At 50.1% G+C, this 15,210-nt stretch overlaps 1 protein-coding gene across 4 annotated transcripts in view; it reads right to left on the reverse strand.

The window, feature by feature from the left end:
- The window catches only part of RCSD1 (RCSD domain containing 1), a 97,188-nt gene that overhangs the window by 6,717 nt on the left and 75,261 nt on the right, over positions 1-15,210 (reverse strand). For 2 of the 4 annotated variants that reach the window (XM_049112354.1, XM_049112355.1), the window contains exons 2-6: positions 12,003-12,101; positions 10,838-10,927; positions 6,521-6,592; positions 3,031-3,234; positions 200-895 (exon numbers count right to left, since the gene is read on the reverse strand). In XM_049112354.1, coding sequence (XP_048968311.1) covers positions 200-895; positions 3,031-3,234; positions 6,521-6,592; positions 10,838-10,927; positions 12,003-12,101 — 1,161 coding nt within the window. The remainder of the gene's footprint in view (positions 1-199; positions 896-3,030; positions 3,235-6,520; positions 6,593-10,837; positions 10,928-12,002; positions 12,102-15,210) is intronic. The other 2 variants (XM_049112356.1, XM_049112357.1) reach the window with 1 other exon arrangement.

Raw genomic sequence — 15,210 nt, forward strand, 5'->3', positions numbered from 1 at the left:
TGCACCCAGAGTACCCCAGGACGCCGAGTGCATGGGAAGGCCAGCACAGGGATGGTCTGTCTGTCCCTCACTGTCCACAGCGGCCTGTCTCAAGCCAGGGCCTTTGTGCCTGCACACCAGAGCCAATTTGTGAGGAAGGATGGGCACGCACATGCCACCCCAGCCCTGCCTGCCTCAGCTGACCGTGGAGGCCACTTACCTCCGTCTTAGGGGCTGCATCACAGGGGTGGCCACCTGGCTCCTGACAGGCCCCCTCTTCATCCTTCTCCTGGCCTCTCCCCTGCTCAGGACTGCTGTGGCCCTCCACTCTTCCAGTGGGGCCTGGTGGGGCCTCCCCCACAGCTTCCTCCTCCAGCACCTCTGTGCCTTGGCTACCTTGTCTGGGCTCATCCTCTTCATTTCCTGCCCTCTCCTCCTTCGCTTCTGCAGACTCTTCTGTCTTTTCTCCCGGGGCTTTTTCTTCTGTGGGGCTCCCGCACCCATTCGCTGCCTCTGGGCTGGAGGCAAGGGCTGCTGGGACAGCCTCGTTGGCAGCTGGAGGCGGGCCGGCCTCCTCTTCAGAGCCCCCCATGGCCTTCGGGTGATGCTGGGCTTCGTCCTGGGCCTTGCCCGTCTCCTCCTGCTTCTCTGTTCTGCTGGACGTCCTCCTCAGAGGAGGCTTCTCCTGGGACCCGGGCGGCCTCCCTGCTTCCTCTCCCACCGGCCCCTGGCTGGGTGCAGGGGACCCCGGGGCCTTGCTCTTGGACGAGAACACCTCATCCCCGTTCTCTTCCTTGGCACCATTCTCCTGGGATGACTCGGGGGCCCTGTAATCTCCCAGTTCCCCACAGTCTGACTGAGACCTTCGGAATCGCCTGGAGGGAGGGCGCCTTTTTATCGAGCCTCTCGTCCGAACCTGGAAGAACGAGGTAAGGGATATTATCCACAACCTGTGAAAGAGTTCCAGAGGGGGACTACATGTCTTTCAGTGTCAGGCTGAAGGGCGGCTCTGTCTGCCAGCCTTTAAGGGTCATTTGATTTTCCATGAGAAGGGACCCCTGTGTGCTTTGTATCCTGGGCTAGAGCCCCAGGGCTGTGAAATCACAAGGGTAACCTGTGCGTTTTTTGCCTCACCTCCTGAAGATGCAAATGCTTCCCATCCACTAAAGAGAACCTACACTTTTATTATCCTGTAAGACATTAACCAGCGTGGTGTCTAATTTAGCAACTTAATTCTAATATTTGTTTTGTGTTTTTAAGAGTTTTATTTATTTGACAGAGAGAGAAAGAGAGAGCGCAAGTGCATAAGCAGAGAGGCCTGCAGGCTGAGGGGAAGGGAACCTTGCTCCTGGCTCAATCTCACGACTGACAAGTCTGGGGATCATGACCTGAGCTGAAGGTAGATGCTTAACCAATTGAGCTACCCAGGAGCCCCTAACATTTGTTTTTTTCAGTTGCCTATAAATAATTAGTTCTTTGAATGAGGTTTACCATCTTACAGGTTTCTTCACAAATTTACAAACTGCATAAAATGTCTCTCTGTTTTGCATAGGAGTCATGTTTTAACATTTAGGAAATTATATTTTGACAAGAGTGAACCCAACAAACAAGAGGATTAGGGGCCTGAAGATGGCCTGGGACCTCATGGGCACATAGCTGGACAGCCAATAACTGGCTTGGTCCCCTTCCCCAGCCTGCCCTCCCAGCCCTCCCCAGAGCCGGCTAATCCTGGGAAAGCTGTGCAGCGAAACACCTTCACTTTCCTGGGCTCAGGTCCACCATGAACAGAAGCCTTGCTTTAGGAGCCTCCAGCTGCCTGAAAATCATCTCCTGTTTGGTAAGTGTGTGAATCTCAGGATCGCTCAGGCCTCATCTAGGCCCACTGGACTTTGCCAGAAGTTCAGTGGAGATGTTTATTTGGATTCTCTACTTTATTCAAATGGTGTGTCTTTTAAAATTATATATGTAGATAAAAATCTTATTTCATAAGACTCAAATCTTATTTTTGTAAATCTGATCTTCCCATTGGCTTATGTTTTGGTATTTGTTGATCCTAGTTCCTTCTCAGAAATTTCGAGTGAATACTTGCCATATAAGGGCTCTTTCCTGAGACTACAGTTTGGCCAGCCCTGCAGGCTATCAAGGTCTAGCCCTGCCCCCGCAGTCAGCAACCTCCCTAGAGAGCACCTTGTGAAAAGGGGAGGCTCTGGCCTGGGTTCCTCTCAGTTGTCAGGCGTCCCTGCTTACCGTGAGCTGGAGGGTCTCCACCCTATCCCCAGCCAGCAGGCTTAAGACTTAGCACCAGTTTGTTTCCTTGGGTCCTTCCTGTTTCTACACATTTGACCTTTTTCCCCATGGATTTTCTGAAATGGTCCAGAAGACACCCCTTTCCATCCATACCTGTAAAGTTCTCTCCATTTGCCATTACCTGGCATCAGATCCCTTTATGTTGGCCCTTGCCTGGCTCTGGCCCAGCTTTGCTGAGCACCTGCATGGGCTGTATCCAATTGTACCTCTGATTCTTACTGTGTATAGCAGGGCCGAGGATCTGATGAAAGAAACAGGCCCTATGTACATCTTTTTCAAACGGAACAGTTCGGATCCTCTTTAAACGGGGCAAGCTGCAGTAAGAATGAGTTGAGCCCATACTGGGACACTTAGATGTGTTTACATCAAGCCAGAACAGCGTGTTTTGGAGTCCTACTGACCCTGCCCACCCTCTGTGTGAATCACTGATCAGGGCTTTAGATTTTGTTTTCAACTTTTGACACAATGATCTGTGCAGCTGGGATCAGTTCTGAATTCTCAGCCCTCTCTCCACAAAGGCTAGAGCTCTCTATCTCCCAAGTGTGCCTTCTGGGTGAATGGCACAGTTCCTGGGAGAGGAGATGAGAGAGGCAGGCCAGGTAGAGGGGCCATCTCAGTCACAGATCACTAGCAAGAAGAGATGTCCTTCCTTCCCCAGGACAACATCATGGCAGAAATAATTGAGGACTGTCCAGAGCCTACATTTCCACATACATGCCACAGTGCTTTGAACCCAGACATTACCTTATTGTAACAAGGCAGGTGGCTCCCTTCAGGAGGCTGGTCAAAGCTAACTGGCACCTCCTCTGGCTCCCCGGCCTGAGGCCGCACGCCGGGGCTGCTGGGGGTGGAAGGTGGGCTCTGGAATGGTGACACCACAGCCTTAAGCCCAGGACTCTTGGGGGAGGCCCCCGGTAGCAGGGCTGCTGGATCAAAAGCTAAATTGGCCTGCCAAGAGAAAGTGAGACATTTCAGATAGGGGTGGGAGAAGATGAGCGTTCCCGCTTGAGCTTGTTGGGTACATGGCCCACAACTGGTTGGGGCTAGGTAACATGAGGCTCTTTGTGCCACTTCCTCACCAACCATCCATTGTCATAGCATGTCCTTCCCCAGGAAGCACTGCATACTCAAGCCATCTCCTGCTACCTGACTTACCACAGGCTGCATTCATTCCAGAATGCCCAGAAAGTACTGATTTGGGGCCAACAAAAATGTCCTGGATCAGCCCCAGCTTATAGACAGAGGCCGAGATAGCAACTGCCAGCACCGCAGGCACAGGGTCTCACAGCAAGTCAGCCCCTTTATCAGCTTTCTCGGCTGAGCCAGTAGTAGTCTCTGCTTACCGGATGCCTACTATTTGCTGGCACGTGCAGCTTTTCCCTCTACAACAGCCCTATATGCTCCCTTTTGTTCTCATTGCACACATCAGGAAAGTAGCTAAGGAGCCTGCCCTGGGATTCAAGCCAGGTCTGCTTGTCTCTCAAGGCGTGTTGGTAGATGGCCAGAGTGGTGTACACAGTAGGCTGCGCAGCCCTTGGAGGGAGTTAGCAGAACAGATGCCAGTGTGTGCTCCATCTGGGCCATTGTGGGGCAGGTGAAACCAGATTCAAGTGAATCCGGAGGGCCACAAAGGGGAGAGATTACCCCAAGGGAACTGAGGTCTGAGGGAGCCAAAAATTGGGTATGGGAGGAGGCGGGGGTGGGGGGCAGGTCCATCTGGTGGCCCTGAGAAGATGGTGCAGAAGAGCTGTGTGGAACGCAGTCAGCACGGGTGCTCTTTAGCGCCATCTAGGGGCACTCCTCCTGCTTGGTCACCAAATCCTTGTACAGAGACGTCCTCCAGTCCTGGGGACCGCAGGGCCCTCACAGGGAAGGTAAAGGCATGAGGGGCAGATGGTGCAGAGGGAAGCTCTCCATACAGAGCTAACTGCAAGACTTGGATCTTTCACTTAATAGGTGTGTGATCTTCAGTGAGTCCAATAAATAGCCTTTCTGAGTATCAGATTCTTTATTTGTCCAAACCAGTGAGCCTGACCTGAATAATCTTCTGTGATCTAGTCCCTGGCACTCTCTCCAGCCACCACCCACTCGTACCCCACACCCACCCCCTCCTTCCAGAGCTCCCTCAGGGCTCCCTTCCTCCAGTGGGGCTCTGTTGTCTTGGGGAACTCCTGTGTGTGCTTTAGGACCAGCAGGCTACACAGCATTATTCGTGTTTAGAAAAGTGTCAGTATTTCTACTGTGATTTTAAGAAAAAACTTAGAAGATGGGCAAGACTGAGTTGTGGTAAGAATTAAAAATATGAAAGTTACATGGCAATGCTGTGAACACAAGCCATGTTAAGGAGCAGCATGTGATGAGTACCAGGGGCAGGTTTGGTCACAGGGCTTCAGGGCAGTAGATACTTAGGCTGGGTGATAAAGGAGGTCTCCCTCCCTGCCCAGTTCCAAGCGTGGAAAGTTCCCTCTCTAAGACTGCTTGCAAACAAAAGACATCTCGCTAGCCAGCAGGAAACCTGAACTCTGAATTATGGAGTACTCCAGTGAGGAAAAATCATACTTCATAACTCATCTAATAGAATATTTAGATGAAAAGTCTAGCTGATGGTGCATTTCTTAGTTCTTGCCCCCTCCCCCCAACCCCGTCCTTCCCAACAAAGTAAAGTCCCTATGGAATCTGGCCAAACTGTCATCCTGTTGCTGATATTCTTAATGAGATTGAACGACTGGTGAACACAACCTCGTCCTCAGTTGCTATGCTTCCCAGAGAGGCTCTTTACTGATGGGAAAGGGGAAGGAGCCCAAGACTGTGGGCACAGAGCATGCACGCACTAATTCCTGGCACTCAGATGAGGGCTGAGGTGGGCTGCAGGGAGGCAAAGGTGCGGGTCCTGGCCTACACCCCTTGGCTGGCTACTATGGGCCATGTCCACATCTGGATCCCATCCGAGACATCCCCCTCCCATACATGGGATCCCTACAAGCCTCCCAGTGTGACAGACAGCCCCACTCCTTCTGTGCAGCTGGAGTGCCACAAGGGCAGGGGAGCCCCCCTCCCACCCTCCACAGAATGGGCTCATGGCCAGAAACCAGAGATGCTTTCCTTAACCCCAAATCAGGCTGGGGGCCAAATCCCAGGGCTCTCCCAGAGGTGGAATTGCAGAAGCTGTGGCTACTTGTCTTGACACACCCCTAATAACGGCTCCAGAACAAAGTAGATGAGCTGTTTTCTTAGTTGGGCCCAGATGGAGGATACAGTGTATAAGAGCTTGCACAGAGCCTGTGGTTAAAGCCGGAGCGGCCTTCATGGGCCCGCCCAGACATACGCCAACCATACCCTGTGCTTTAGCTCACACTGTTCCCCCCTCACAAGCACCCTCCTCCTTCCTTTCCAGCAACCCGTCCTTGAGGACTGACACGGGGTATAGGTGTTTCTTTCTTTTTTTTTTTGGTATAGGTGTTTCATAAACCATTCATTAACTCCTCCTGCCTGCTCTGCTGTTTTCTTGCTCTAAAATTCTAGACCAGTGGTCCAGGAGACATTTGGGAATGCCCAGAGACTTTTTTTTTTTACTGTCACAACTTGTTGGAGAGTGCTCCTGCCACCTGGTGGGTAGGGACTGGGATGCTGCTAAACATCTTGCAATGCACAAGGCAGTGCCCTGCCACAAAATTATCCTGACCAAATGTTGCCCAGGTTGAGAAACCCTGACGTAAAGCAGTAGGAGTCGGGTGGTTACACACCCTTTAGGTCTCGGTATTTACTCTCCAGGAAAGTCGGCTATGAGCATGATGGCGGGGCTCTGGGCTCACAAGGTGATAGGTAGAGAGGTAGGCTTTCCAAACAACAGATTTGGCCCCATCAAAGCAATGCCTACCAGCTGAATTTCAGTCCTGTGTTAAAATCAAAATGGGGTGTGGGGGCATTCAGACCTTGGGAGAGAGGACTTGGCTAGTCCTGGAGTGTTTCCTGTGCTATATATAGTGTCTTTTTCCAGACTCTTGAGGCACCCCACTATCCACCAACCACCATTAGCTGTTTACTACATGAGCTCATGCTTGATGTGATCCTTATTTTAGCCCTTGGCCCCTAGATAGAGCTCCTTATCCTCCATAGCTGGTTCTCAGAGATCAACTCTTCAGGTGACAGATGGTACTACCCCCGGGAGCCCCAAAGACATGCCGATGTTGGATAAGAGATGGCGTGGGGTCAGAGGTAACCATACTGCACTTACCTGAAGCTTCTCAATCAGAGGAGAGCTCTTCACCTTGACTTTAGGAGGATGGCTTGCATTGGATGGTGATTTCTATGGAGCAAATGGACCAAGACAATGAAATGAGTGAGGTGAAGGGAGGTGGCATTCTGGCTGGAGTCCGCAAAGCGCAAGTGGAAGAAGAGGAGCAGAAGTTGGTCTCAAACTTTCCCACTTAGCTGCAGCCTCTCCTACTTACCTGGTCAGGGCCTGGGCTGGCATAGACTACCCTCCACCCCTTCCTCCATCTCACAGCTAACAAGACCACTTGAATCTATGAATCAGAGCTGGCAGGACAGATGTCTGAAACACAGGAGGCCCCCTGATCCAGGAAGGATGACTTCATGGTCATTACGAGAGAACAGACTCCATTTGATGGGATGAGATCTTCACCTCATGACTTTCAACAAAGTGAGCCAACCACAGGAGGGAATTCCAAAGAGAAAGGGTGAAATGACCATGTGTTCTGTTTGCACAAACAAAACAAGAAGCCACAGACCAAAGGTGAAACCTCATGGAGTTAACCGAAATCCCTCCCTTGAATTAATGTTATTTTGGAAAAATCCCACCAATAGTGTTATTTATAGATTATCCTTTTCCAAAACATTGACTTCATTTCAATTAAGCAAACATTTATTATCTACTACATTCCAGGCATTGTGTTGGTTATATGAATATGAGTATGATTTCATCCCTGGCCTCTAGAAGCAGTCAATGGCTAATACATATGCATAAAACCATACATATATTCTGTTAGTTGGAGATATTTTTGTGATGAATGTATGTCAGGAATCTGTCTCTATTTTATTTTATCTAAAAAATGGACTTCTTGTTTTGTGTAAAGTCCCTGCAGCTTGAGTCTGGTTCTACAGGTAAACTGATCCTCAACATGCAGGAGTGATGACAGTGATGATGATGGTGATGATGGTGACTTTCACGTTGTTTAGCAGAGGCCAAGGCAGAAAAGGGACTTTTCTACAGTTTGGAGATCAAGCATATGTTACGGGCTCCTCGCCCCCGTGTACTAGTTTACCTGAATCATAAAAAGAAGAATAACACCAATCTCTTGGAAATATTCTGAGATATTTATTGGGAGCTGATTGTTAGTGATGGAAGGAGGAAGACTTACTCAATTGAACTCCTTGTGACTTTTTTAAGGCCCAGCACTGAGTGAGAAGCATGGGAGTGGTAGTTTCCAGCTGGGACTCTGCCTTTGACAGGAGCCAGAGGGGTGCCCTGGCCTCAGCCTTCTCAACCATGACCCAGACAGGTGGGTTAGAATAAATGATTCGTGGGATGCCTGGCTGGCTTAGTCAGGTAAGTGGACGACTACTAATTTCCACTCAGGTCATGATCCCAGGGTCCTGGGATTGAGCCCTACTTTGGGCTCCCTGCTCTGCAGGGAGTCTGCTTCTCCCTTCCTTTGCCCCTCTCCTCACTTTATGCATGTTCTTGTGCTCATTCTCTCTCTCTCTCAAATAAATAATACGATTAAAAAAATGATTCTAAGGACTGTGCCGCTTGAAGGTGTCTCTGGCTCCATGAGTTTACACAGTCAGACATATTCCTAGAACGATCTTGCAAGGAGCCATGTGTCCCAGATGAATACAAAGAGCCTCTAGCCCCAAATCAGTTGTTCCTTTTTTTTTTTTTTTTTAAGATTTTACTTATTTATTTGAGAGAGCAGGTGAGGATGAGTGGGAGGCAGAGGTAGAGGGAAAGGGAGAAGCAGATTCCCCATTGAGCCAAGGGATCATTCCAAGACCCTGAGGTCATGACCTGAGCTGAAGGCAGAGGCTTAACCGCCTGAGCCACCCAGGTGCCCCCCAAACCAGATGTTCTTAATTTCTGTGCTTTATGATGAAATTTCACATGAGCCAGTATTTCTAAAGATACTGTTTTGGGAACTGCAACAATGATTTTGCTTACAAAGCTCACTTTATGTAATACCAGAAACTCCTCTCTTTCCCAAGTGACCACTGTCTTCTGAAGAGGGTGGACATTCAATAACACAGCCTGTTCACTATAGGACAGCCCTGGGAACCCAGCTCCTGCTCCACAAAGTCCTTGTTGATTTGAATTGAACTGCAAAGCTGGAAGATTCCAAAATAGCAGCTAGTGCAGTTCCTGGGTATGGCAGCAGGTGGCAGCATTTCCTCTGGCATTTAACACAGGACTCCAGGCCAGTGGCCGGGGAGAAAAACCCGCCTCCAGCTCTGTGTATCAGTTTATACGTGTACATATGACACTCCTGTAATGTCTAGAAATTATTAACCTGATTTTTCAGATGGGAGTGCTTTTCAGCCCTTCTCAGGCAGAAGAGGCAGGGGCTGCTGCTATACTAAATACTGTTGAGGTTGGGTCCTGCAGAGAGGGATAACTAACTCCTCTGGTCACCCCACTGGCTCAGGCCTGAGCAGGACTAGGGAGGAGGCAGGAGTGAAGAAGGGATGGAAAGAGCCTTCCCTGCCCTGTGCATTGAGAACTAAGCAGCAGCCTGACTGCCCCGCCACCACCCTGAGGCCCCCTGAGGCTTCCAGAGTTAGGGCTTCTGCAGGCTGGGCTTAAAGAGTGGAGAAGAGCTGCAGGCAGCAGCCTCCATCCAGCCCAGCCAAACAAAGCTGGTTGTTCTCTATTTCTACGTGATTTTCAAGTGACAGAAAGTGCTTCCATTGATCCTGGAAGCAATGTCCTTCCTATGTGCAAGCAGCCTGTCACTCTAGGCAGGATTTTTGTTCTAAAAGCTAGCCTCCTATTATTCATCTAGCCCTTGGCTCACACTTGCCGTTTAGCTTCTGGGTGGTGCCCCGTGGGATGAACCTGTAGATTTATTTCTCCCAGAGCCAATGAACTAACCTGACTCACTCTGCTTTTATTTCAGGGAATAAAATGTCCCAGTTCTGTCCCCATCTGGTTAGTGTTCCTATCCCATTTCACAAATAAGGAAGTAGGCTCGGTGCAGGACAGGGGCTTCTCCAGGGCTAAGTCCAAGTCATCAGAGGGCAGCCTCACAGTAGGCTCCTAATGGCCATGGCCTCAACAGGTGGCCTGGCACAGACACCAAGCCCCGAGGGCTAAAAGTCACAAGGAGAAGTTGACCCCATAAAGAGAAGTTGTTGGAATGTATTTGGCCATAGCACTGGCTAATAACTTCGTGAAGCCACAGAATCATCATATCAGTGCTTGAAGAAATGCCAACAAAAACCTCAATTTTTAAAAACTGTGAGATTGGGATTCCCACTCCCGAAGGAGACCCTTGTTCTGTGCCTGGTGGGGAGTAGTCTCAGAGCAGTGGGGCTCTAGATGCCCGCACCCCCATAGAGCAGGAGCAGCAATGAGTTCCTGCTTTCTCTGATGGGTTGCAGCATGTAAGCCTTGGGCGGGAAAGGCTTGAAAACTGTTGCTTGACCCCACATGGTCACTACAACAGGTGCTCACAGTCACACGGGTATCTAGTATTTATGGTCAGGTCGCTGGTCCCCAAAAAGGAAGGGGGAGAGAGGTAGTTGAAGTGGGATTTGGAAACTGAACTGTCTTTGGCTGGCTTGCTCTCTCTTGGCGTTGGCCTCCCAGGATGGACAAGAAGAACACGCAAGTTCATTTCTGGAGGACCATGATGTACTACAGTGAAGGTTCACAGAGCTGCTGGGACAGGATGCAGAGAAGTCACTCTACAGCTACAATTAGATAAATAAGGGTAGTACATACCCAGTCTGGCAATCTATTGCTGCCTATGATCTGTGATACCAGAGCCTTTCTTTTGTTGGTAACATTGGCTATTTATATGGGAAGGCAATGAGGCCTCTGTGTGCTCTGATTTTCTTCCAATGGTCCAAAACAAAAGCCAGCCATTACAAGGATAGCACGGAGCCACAGTACTCTCTTGTGTGGTGACTCTGCCTTATGTATGTGTAGCCTCTCTTTCCAGGTGACTTCCCCACAAGGAAGATCATAGAAGTTGGACCTGGAGTAAAATATAACTTTTGTGACTCCCGAAGGTGGCGTGGTAATACTGTATGGCCTGTTCTCTTTGCTGAAATTCTCAGGCTTGGAAAACAGTGTTCCTGTCCTAGACAAATCCTGAAGGAGGCCCCATAGAAAATGTAGAAAGGAACCTGATGTCCCAGTAAAGGATTCTGGAAGCCTTGAGAAGAGGAGATTCAGCCCTGAACCTGAAAAGGAGACATGGCCTGCACAGGTTTCAAGGTCTAAATGTGTGCATTTTGTGCCCCCTCCTAGAAGAAGGAGAAAGAAGGAAATCCATAACCAGTGTCCCCTGAGCCCTGGCACAGCACTTACCTCCTCACCATTCTGGCCCAGCTCTACCTTGGGGGGGAACAGAGGGAGGGAGCAGGGTGGTTTCCTTCTTGTTGGTTTACAGGCTGGTGTCTAGAGGGAGGGGGACAGACAGACACACAGAGAGAGAAAGAGAGAGCTAATCAGGCAACAGGGAGGAAGAGAAGGAAGTGGAAGCTGGTTTTAGGAATGGTCAGGGATGTCTGGAGAGAAAGGATGGAGGGAGGCGTTGCCTGTCTTTAAGGCTGCCCAATAGCTATACGCATTAATTCTATTCCACTGTCGACCCCTTTGGACTTCCAGGCTCCTGTCCTGATCATTTTCTGCTGGAGCATCTTCTTTTACTTGAGATTCATTGGCCTGAGACAACATCTCAAAATGACACCTGCTTCCAGCTTCCAAGCTCTGACAGCACCTTAGATCAACACTATCTTCTTCACCCTTTATGACATTCCTGTACTGTCTGATTTTTTCAGGTGGGAAAACAAAAGCACAAAATACTGTGCCTAAAAAAGCATGATTGATAGCTATGCCCTTGTTTGCCTCAAGGGGCCACCCCCCACCTTGGGGTGCTCCTCTTTCCTGTCACTCCTAATGAGCCCTTCATACTGTGGGACTAGATCTCTCTAGCACTCTCTCTTTTCACACTGTCCTCTCCAGCAGGATCCCCCTGGAGCCCATGGGTCACTGGATCCCTGGTTTCCTATCTGAATGCACTTCCCTGAGGGTTTTTCTTCCTCTTCAATTCTCCATTTGGAATCCGCCCCGGGTCTTGCCTTGCTCCAGACTCCTGGGCTCTGGGGCAGGAGTCAAGCGTGGTCATCTCTTTATTCTGAACCAGTCCAGGCCTGGCATGGCAGGGCAGGATCTAAGTCTCCCACGGTGGATGATGAAGATGGAAATGGATCCAGACTCCCATCTTTCCAGCTCTCTGCCCTGTGCCTCCTCCCTCCCGGCCAGAGTGTAAGCCTCACTCTGGTGGGGAAAGATCCTGCACAGGCCCAGCCACATGGCCACATTCCTCACATTCAGAGGGACCCCTCTCTGGCTTCTCTTCCTAATTTGGTAATTACAAAGCCTCCTCCCTCCCTCTCCTCTGGGCCTGACCCAGACTTCCCCTTCCTCCAGCCCCCTCCCAGAAGAGGGGCTCAGAAGCCGCCTGACTCACCTCCTTTGCAGCAGCAGCCTGCTCCCTGAACAGCCCAGCCAGCTGGGCCACGGAGGGGGGCGCCGATTCATCCACTTTGGCACTGGGCTCTGATCTTTCCTGGCAAACCAAAGGGAAGCGAAAGTTAATCGACAAATGTACACTTGGCTCTTCTCAAGTGTTGTTCCTGGGTGCCACACAAGGCATTTGTTTTGTGGCCATGAGCAGGGAAGCTGTGACAATGAGGTATTTCAATAGCCTCTTGCAATTGGCCCCTGCATCCGAGGATTTTTTTTTTTAAGATTTTATTTATTGGGGCACCTGGGTGGCTCAGCGGTTGAGCTTCTGTCTTTGGCTCAGGTCGTGATCCCAGGGTCCCAGGATCAAGTCCCACATCAGGCTCCCTGCGGGAGGTTTGCTTCTCTCTCTGCCTGTATCTCTGCCTCTCTCTCTCTGTGTGTGTCTCTCATGAATAAATAAAAAAAGATTTTATTTATTTATTCATGAGACACACACACACACACACACACACACACACACACACACAGAGAGGCAGAGACACAGGCAAAGGGAGAAGCAGGCTCCATGCAGGGAGTCTGACGTGGGACTCGATCTGGGGTCTCCAGGATCACTCCCTGGGCTGAAGGCAGGCGCCAAACCACTGAGCCACCCAGGGAGCTCATGGGATTTTAAAAATCATCCAGTCAACCACATTTAGTGCATATTTACGATGTGCTCAGTCCTGGGTGTGACTCTGGGGGTCTGGAGAGGAACAAAACTTGGTCTTGTCCCCAAGAGATACCCAGGAATCTGGGAAGTGTACAAGCCCCTTGTTCCTCATTCTTCAAAGACCCAGGCTGAAAAGAGGGTATCGCATAGATGGCACAGGAGTCTCCTCCTCTTGGTCAGAAGAGGCTTTCAGAAATGGGGGCTGGCAGATGCCTTGGAAAGCAGGGCTTGTAGTGTATAGAATGGGGTAAGCAAGTGCCCTTTATTGAACTTTTAACCTGTATATGTCCTGTCCTCTCTCCATGAGTGCCTTGGACAAAGAAGTGTGTGGTATATATTTAATTATAAAGAATTAATAAGAAATTATTAATTGATAAATAAAGAAATGAATAAAGAAATAATATGAGGGGCAGGTAGTATGGCCGATGAAAGCTGGACCACCTGGACTCAACCCCTGGGTGGTTCCCTGTCTTATGGGCTCAGTGACCAGGGCAAATGGCTTTACTTCTCTGTGCCTCGACAGGGTAATAGTCGTAAAGCGCTCCTAGGGCGGGTCTGTGGACTGAATGATTTCCGCGTGGGTCCTCGGAAGAGTCGTGCAGCCAGGAGCACTTCTGACCCGCGAAATAGCGAGATTCAAGGATTCACTTAAGAGCTTTAGAAGGCTTGTCATTGCCATCGGCGATCTGGGGATTCAGGTTAGGTACGCGCACGATGCGCTTCTGCGCTGCACGGCGTCCTCACCGAGAGACCTCATTCCTCTCCCACTCTGTCCCTTTGTGCTGGAGGAACCACCTGGAGGGTAGACTTCTCCAAGTTGGCCACAAGCATGCCTGTGCCCCTGCTCTGTCACTGGTCCTTTGCGGCCACCCCTCGAGGTGCCTCCAGGCTGCTGACCTGACCGAGATGCACCCTGGCCACTGTTGGCTCCCATGTGCCCCTGGTCACAGAGACACATGCAGTGAGTCAGTGAGTGCCACCAGTGGCCACCTCCTTCTGCCCAGTTGCATGTGGCCCACGTAACCACCTGGCTTTAGTATTTTTTCAGTGTCCAGTCCTATAGACATTAGACTTTTGGTGTTTGGGACCACAATGATGGCTGCAAACTCCCTCTGCCATGTCCCCTCTGCAAACTGGCTGACCCAAGAAAGTCTCTCTTTATCCCTCCAGGGGGCTTGTGGCCCACAAAGACAAGGCATGCCTCCTTCCAGTTGCAGGCTTGCGCCCCTATAGGCTGCATGCTCACACTCACACATGCATGCGTGAGCAACAAGCTCATGTGCACACACTTCTAGGTCCCTCCTTCTGTGCTCAAAGGTGTCTCCAGCCTTTCTTATTTGGGTGCTCCCTCCAAAGCAAATGTCACTGGTCGTCCTAGACCCACCTGGTTGGACCAGGGGCAGGGCAAGCCCCAACCCTCACTAACTTTTGGTTGTGAAGTTAAGTAAATGGGGCCGAGCTCCACAGAGAAGGCTTTGCTTAGACATGGAAAGGCATGGCTGGGAGCACAGACCTTCAGATCTGCGAACAGGCTGTTCTGGAGGAAAGAACAGTTGGTCTTTACTGTTTCCTGTTATAATTCAAGGTCAAGCCCATTCCAGCCTAAACACCCAATACTGACTTTGCACAAAGATGTGAAAGGATTCACCTCCGTTCAGGATGCCAGGGCTACCCATAATGCCGGGGAGGCGTGGGGGCATCTGAGGCCCACTGAGTCGTGCCCTGCTGGGTAGTGCTCACAGGACTCACACCTGTCTGCCTTCCACACCTGCCATGATGGGCGTGGTCACAGGCAAACATCTTGTCCCTCAGGAGCTACTGAGAGGCTTTAGGCACAGTGTGATTAACTGAGCCACTCTTGGCAAAGACGCTGGGCTGATTGGTTTGTCCATCTGTCTAACTTCCTGCCCACATAACAGATCAGTCTCTCTGTCCATGGCTATTTATTGCTCGGGTCCTGCTGACAGCGTACTTTACCTCAGCTTCGAAGGCACCAATCACTGGTGTGCAGGAAGATACATTCCAGATAAAAATAGAGCTGTACAGGAATAAAAAACTCCTCCCTAACTTCCTTGTCTCAAAACTGGGCTTGGCAAGGGGCTCAGAAATGATAGAACTATGAGGCTTCTGGAAGCATTTAGGGCTTAAAAGCTGGGTTGAAGGAAAGATTATGATACATCTGAGTTTGTTTTCCTGGAGCCCAATGAATGACTTTTCTTTAGAATGGCTAAGGACTCCAGAGCTTGTTGAAGCCTGGCAAATCCACTCACCACCAGTCCCTGTCCAGATTCTTCTTCTGTGCTGGCACACAGAAGCCCAGAGAGGGCAAGTAACTTAGCCAGAGTCACACAGGAGAAGCCAAACAGGATAATCTATGAAACACTTTACTCTAACACCTGATAATCCAGCAAGCGGTATCAGGCGAGTAGTATAATTTGTGAAGGTGCTTTGAAAACTGCAAAGTGCTATATATAAAAAGTGAAATTATTCTTAGCCACTG

This window comes from Canis lupus, chromosome 7 (genome assembly GCF_003254725.2).
Source record: "Canis lupus dingo isolate Sandy chromosome 7, ASM325472v2, whole genome shotgun sequence".
Taxonomy (NCBI): domain Eukaryota; kingdom Metazoa; phylum Chordata; class Mammalia; order Carnivora; family Canidae; genus Canis; species Canis lupus.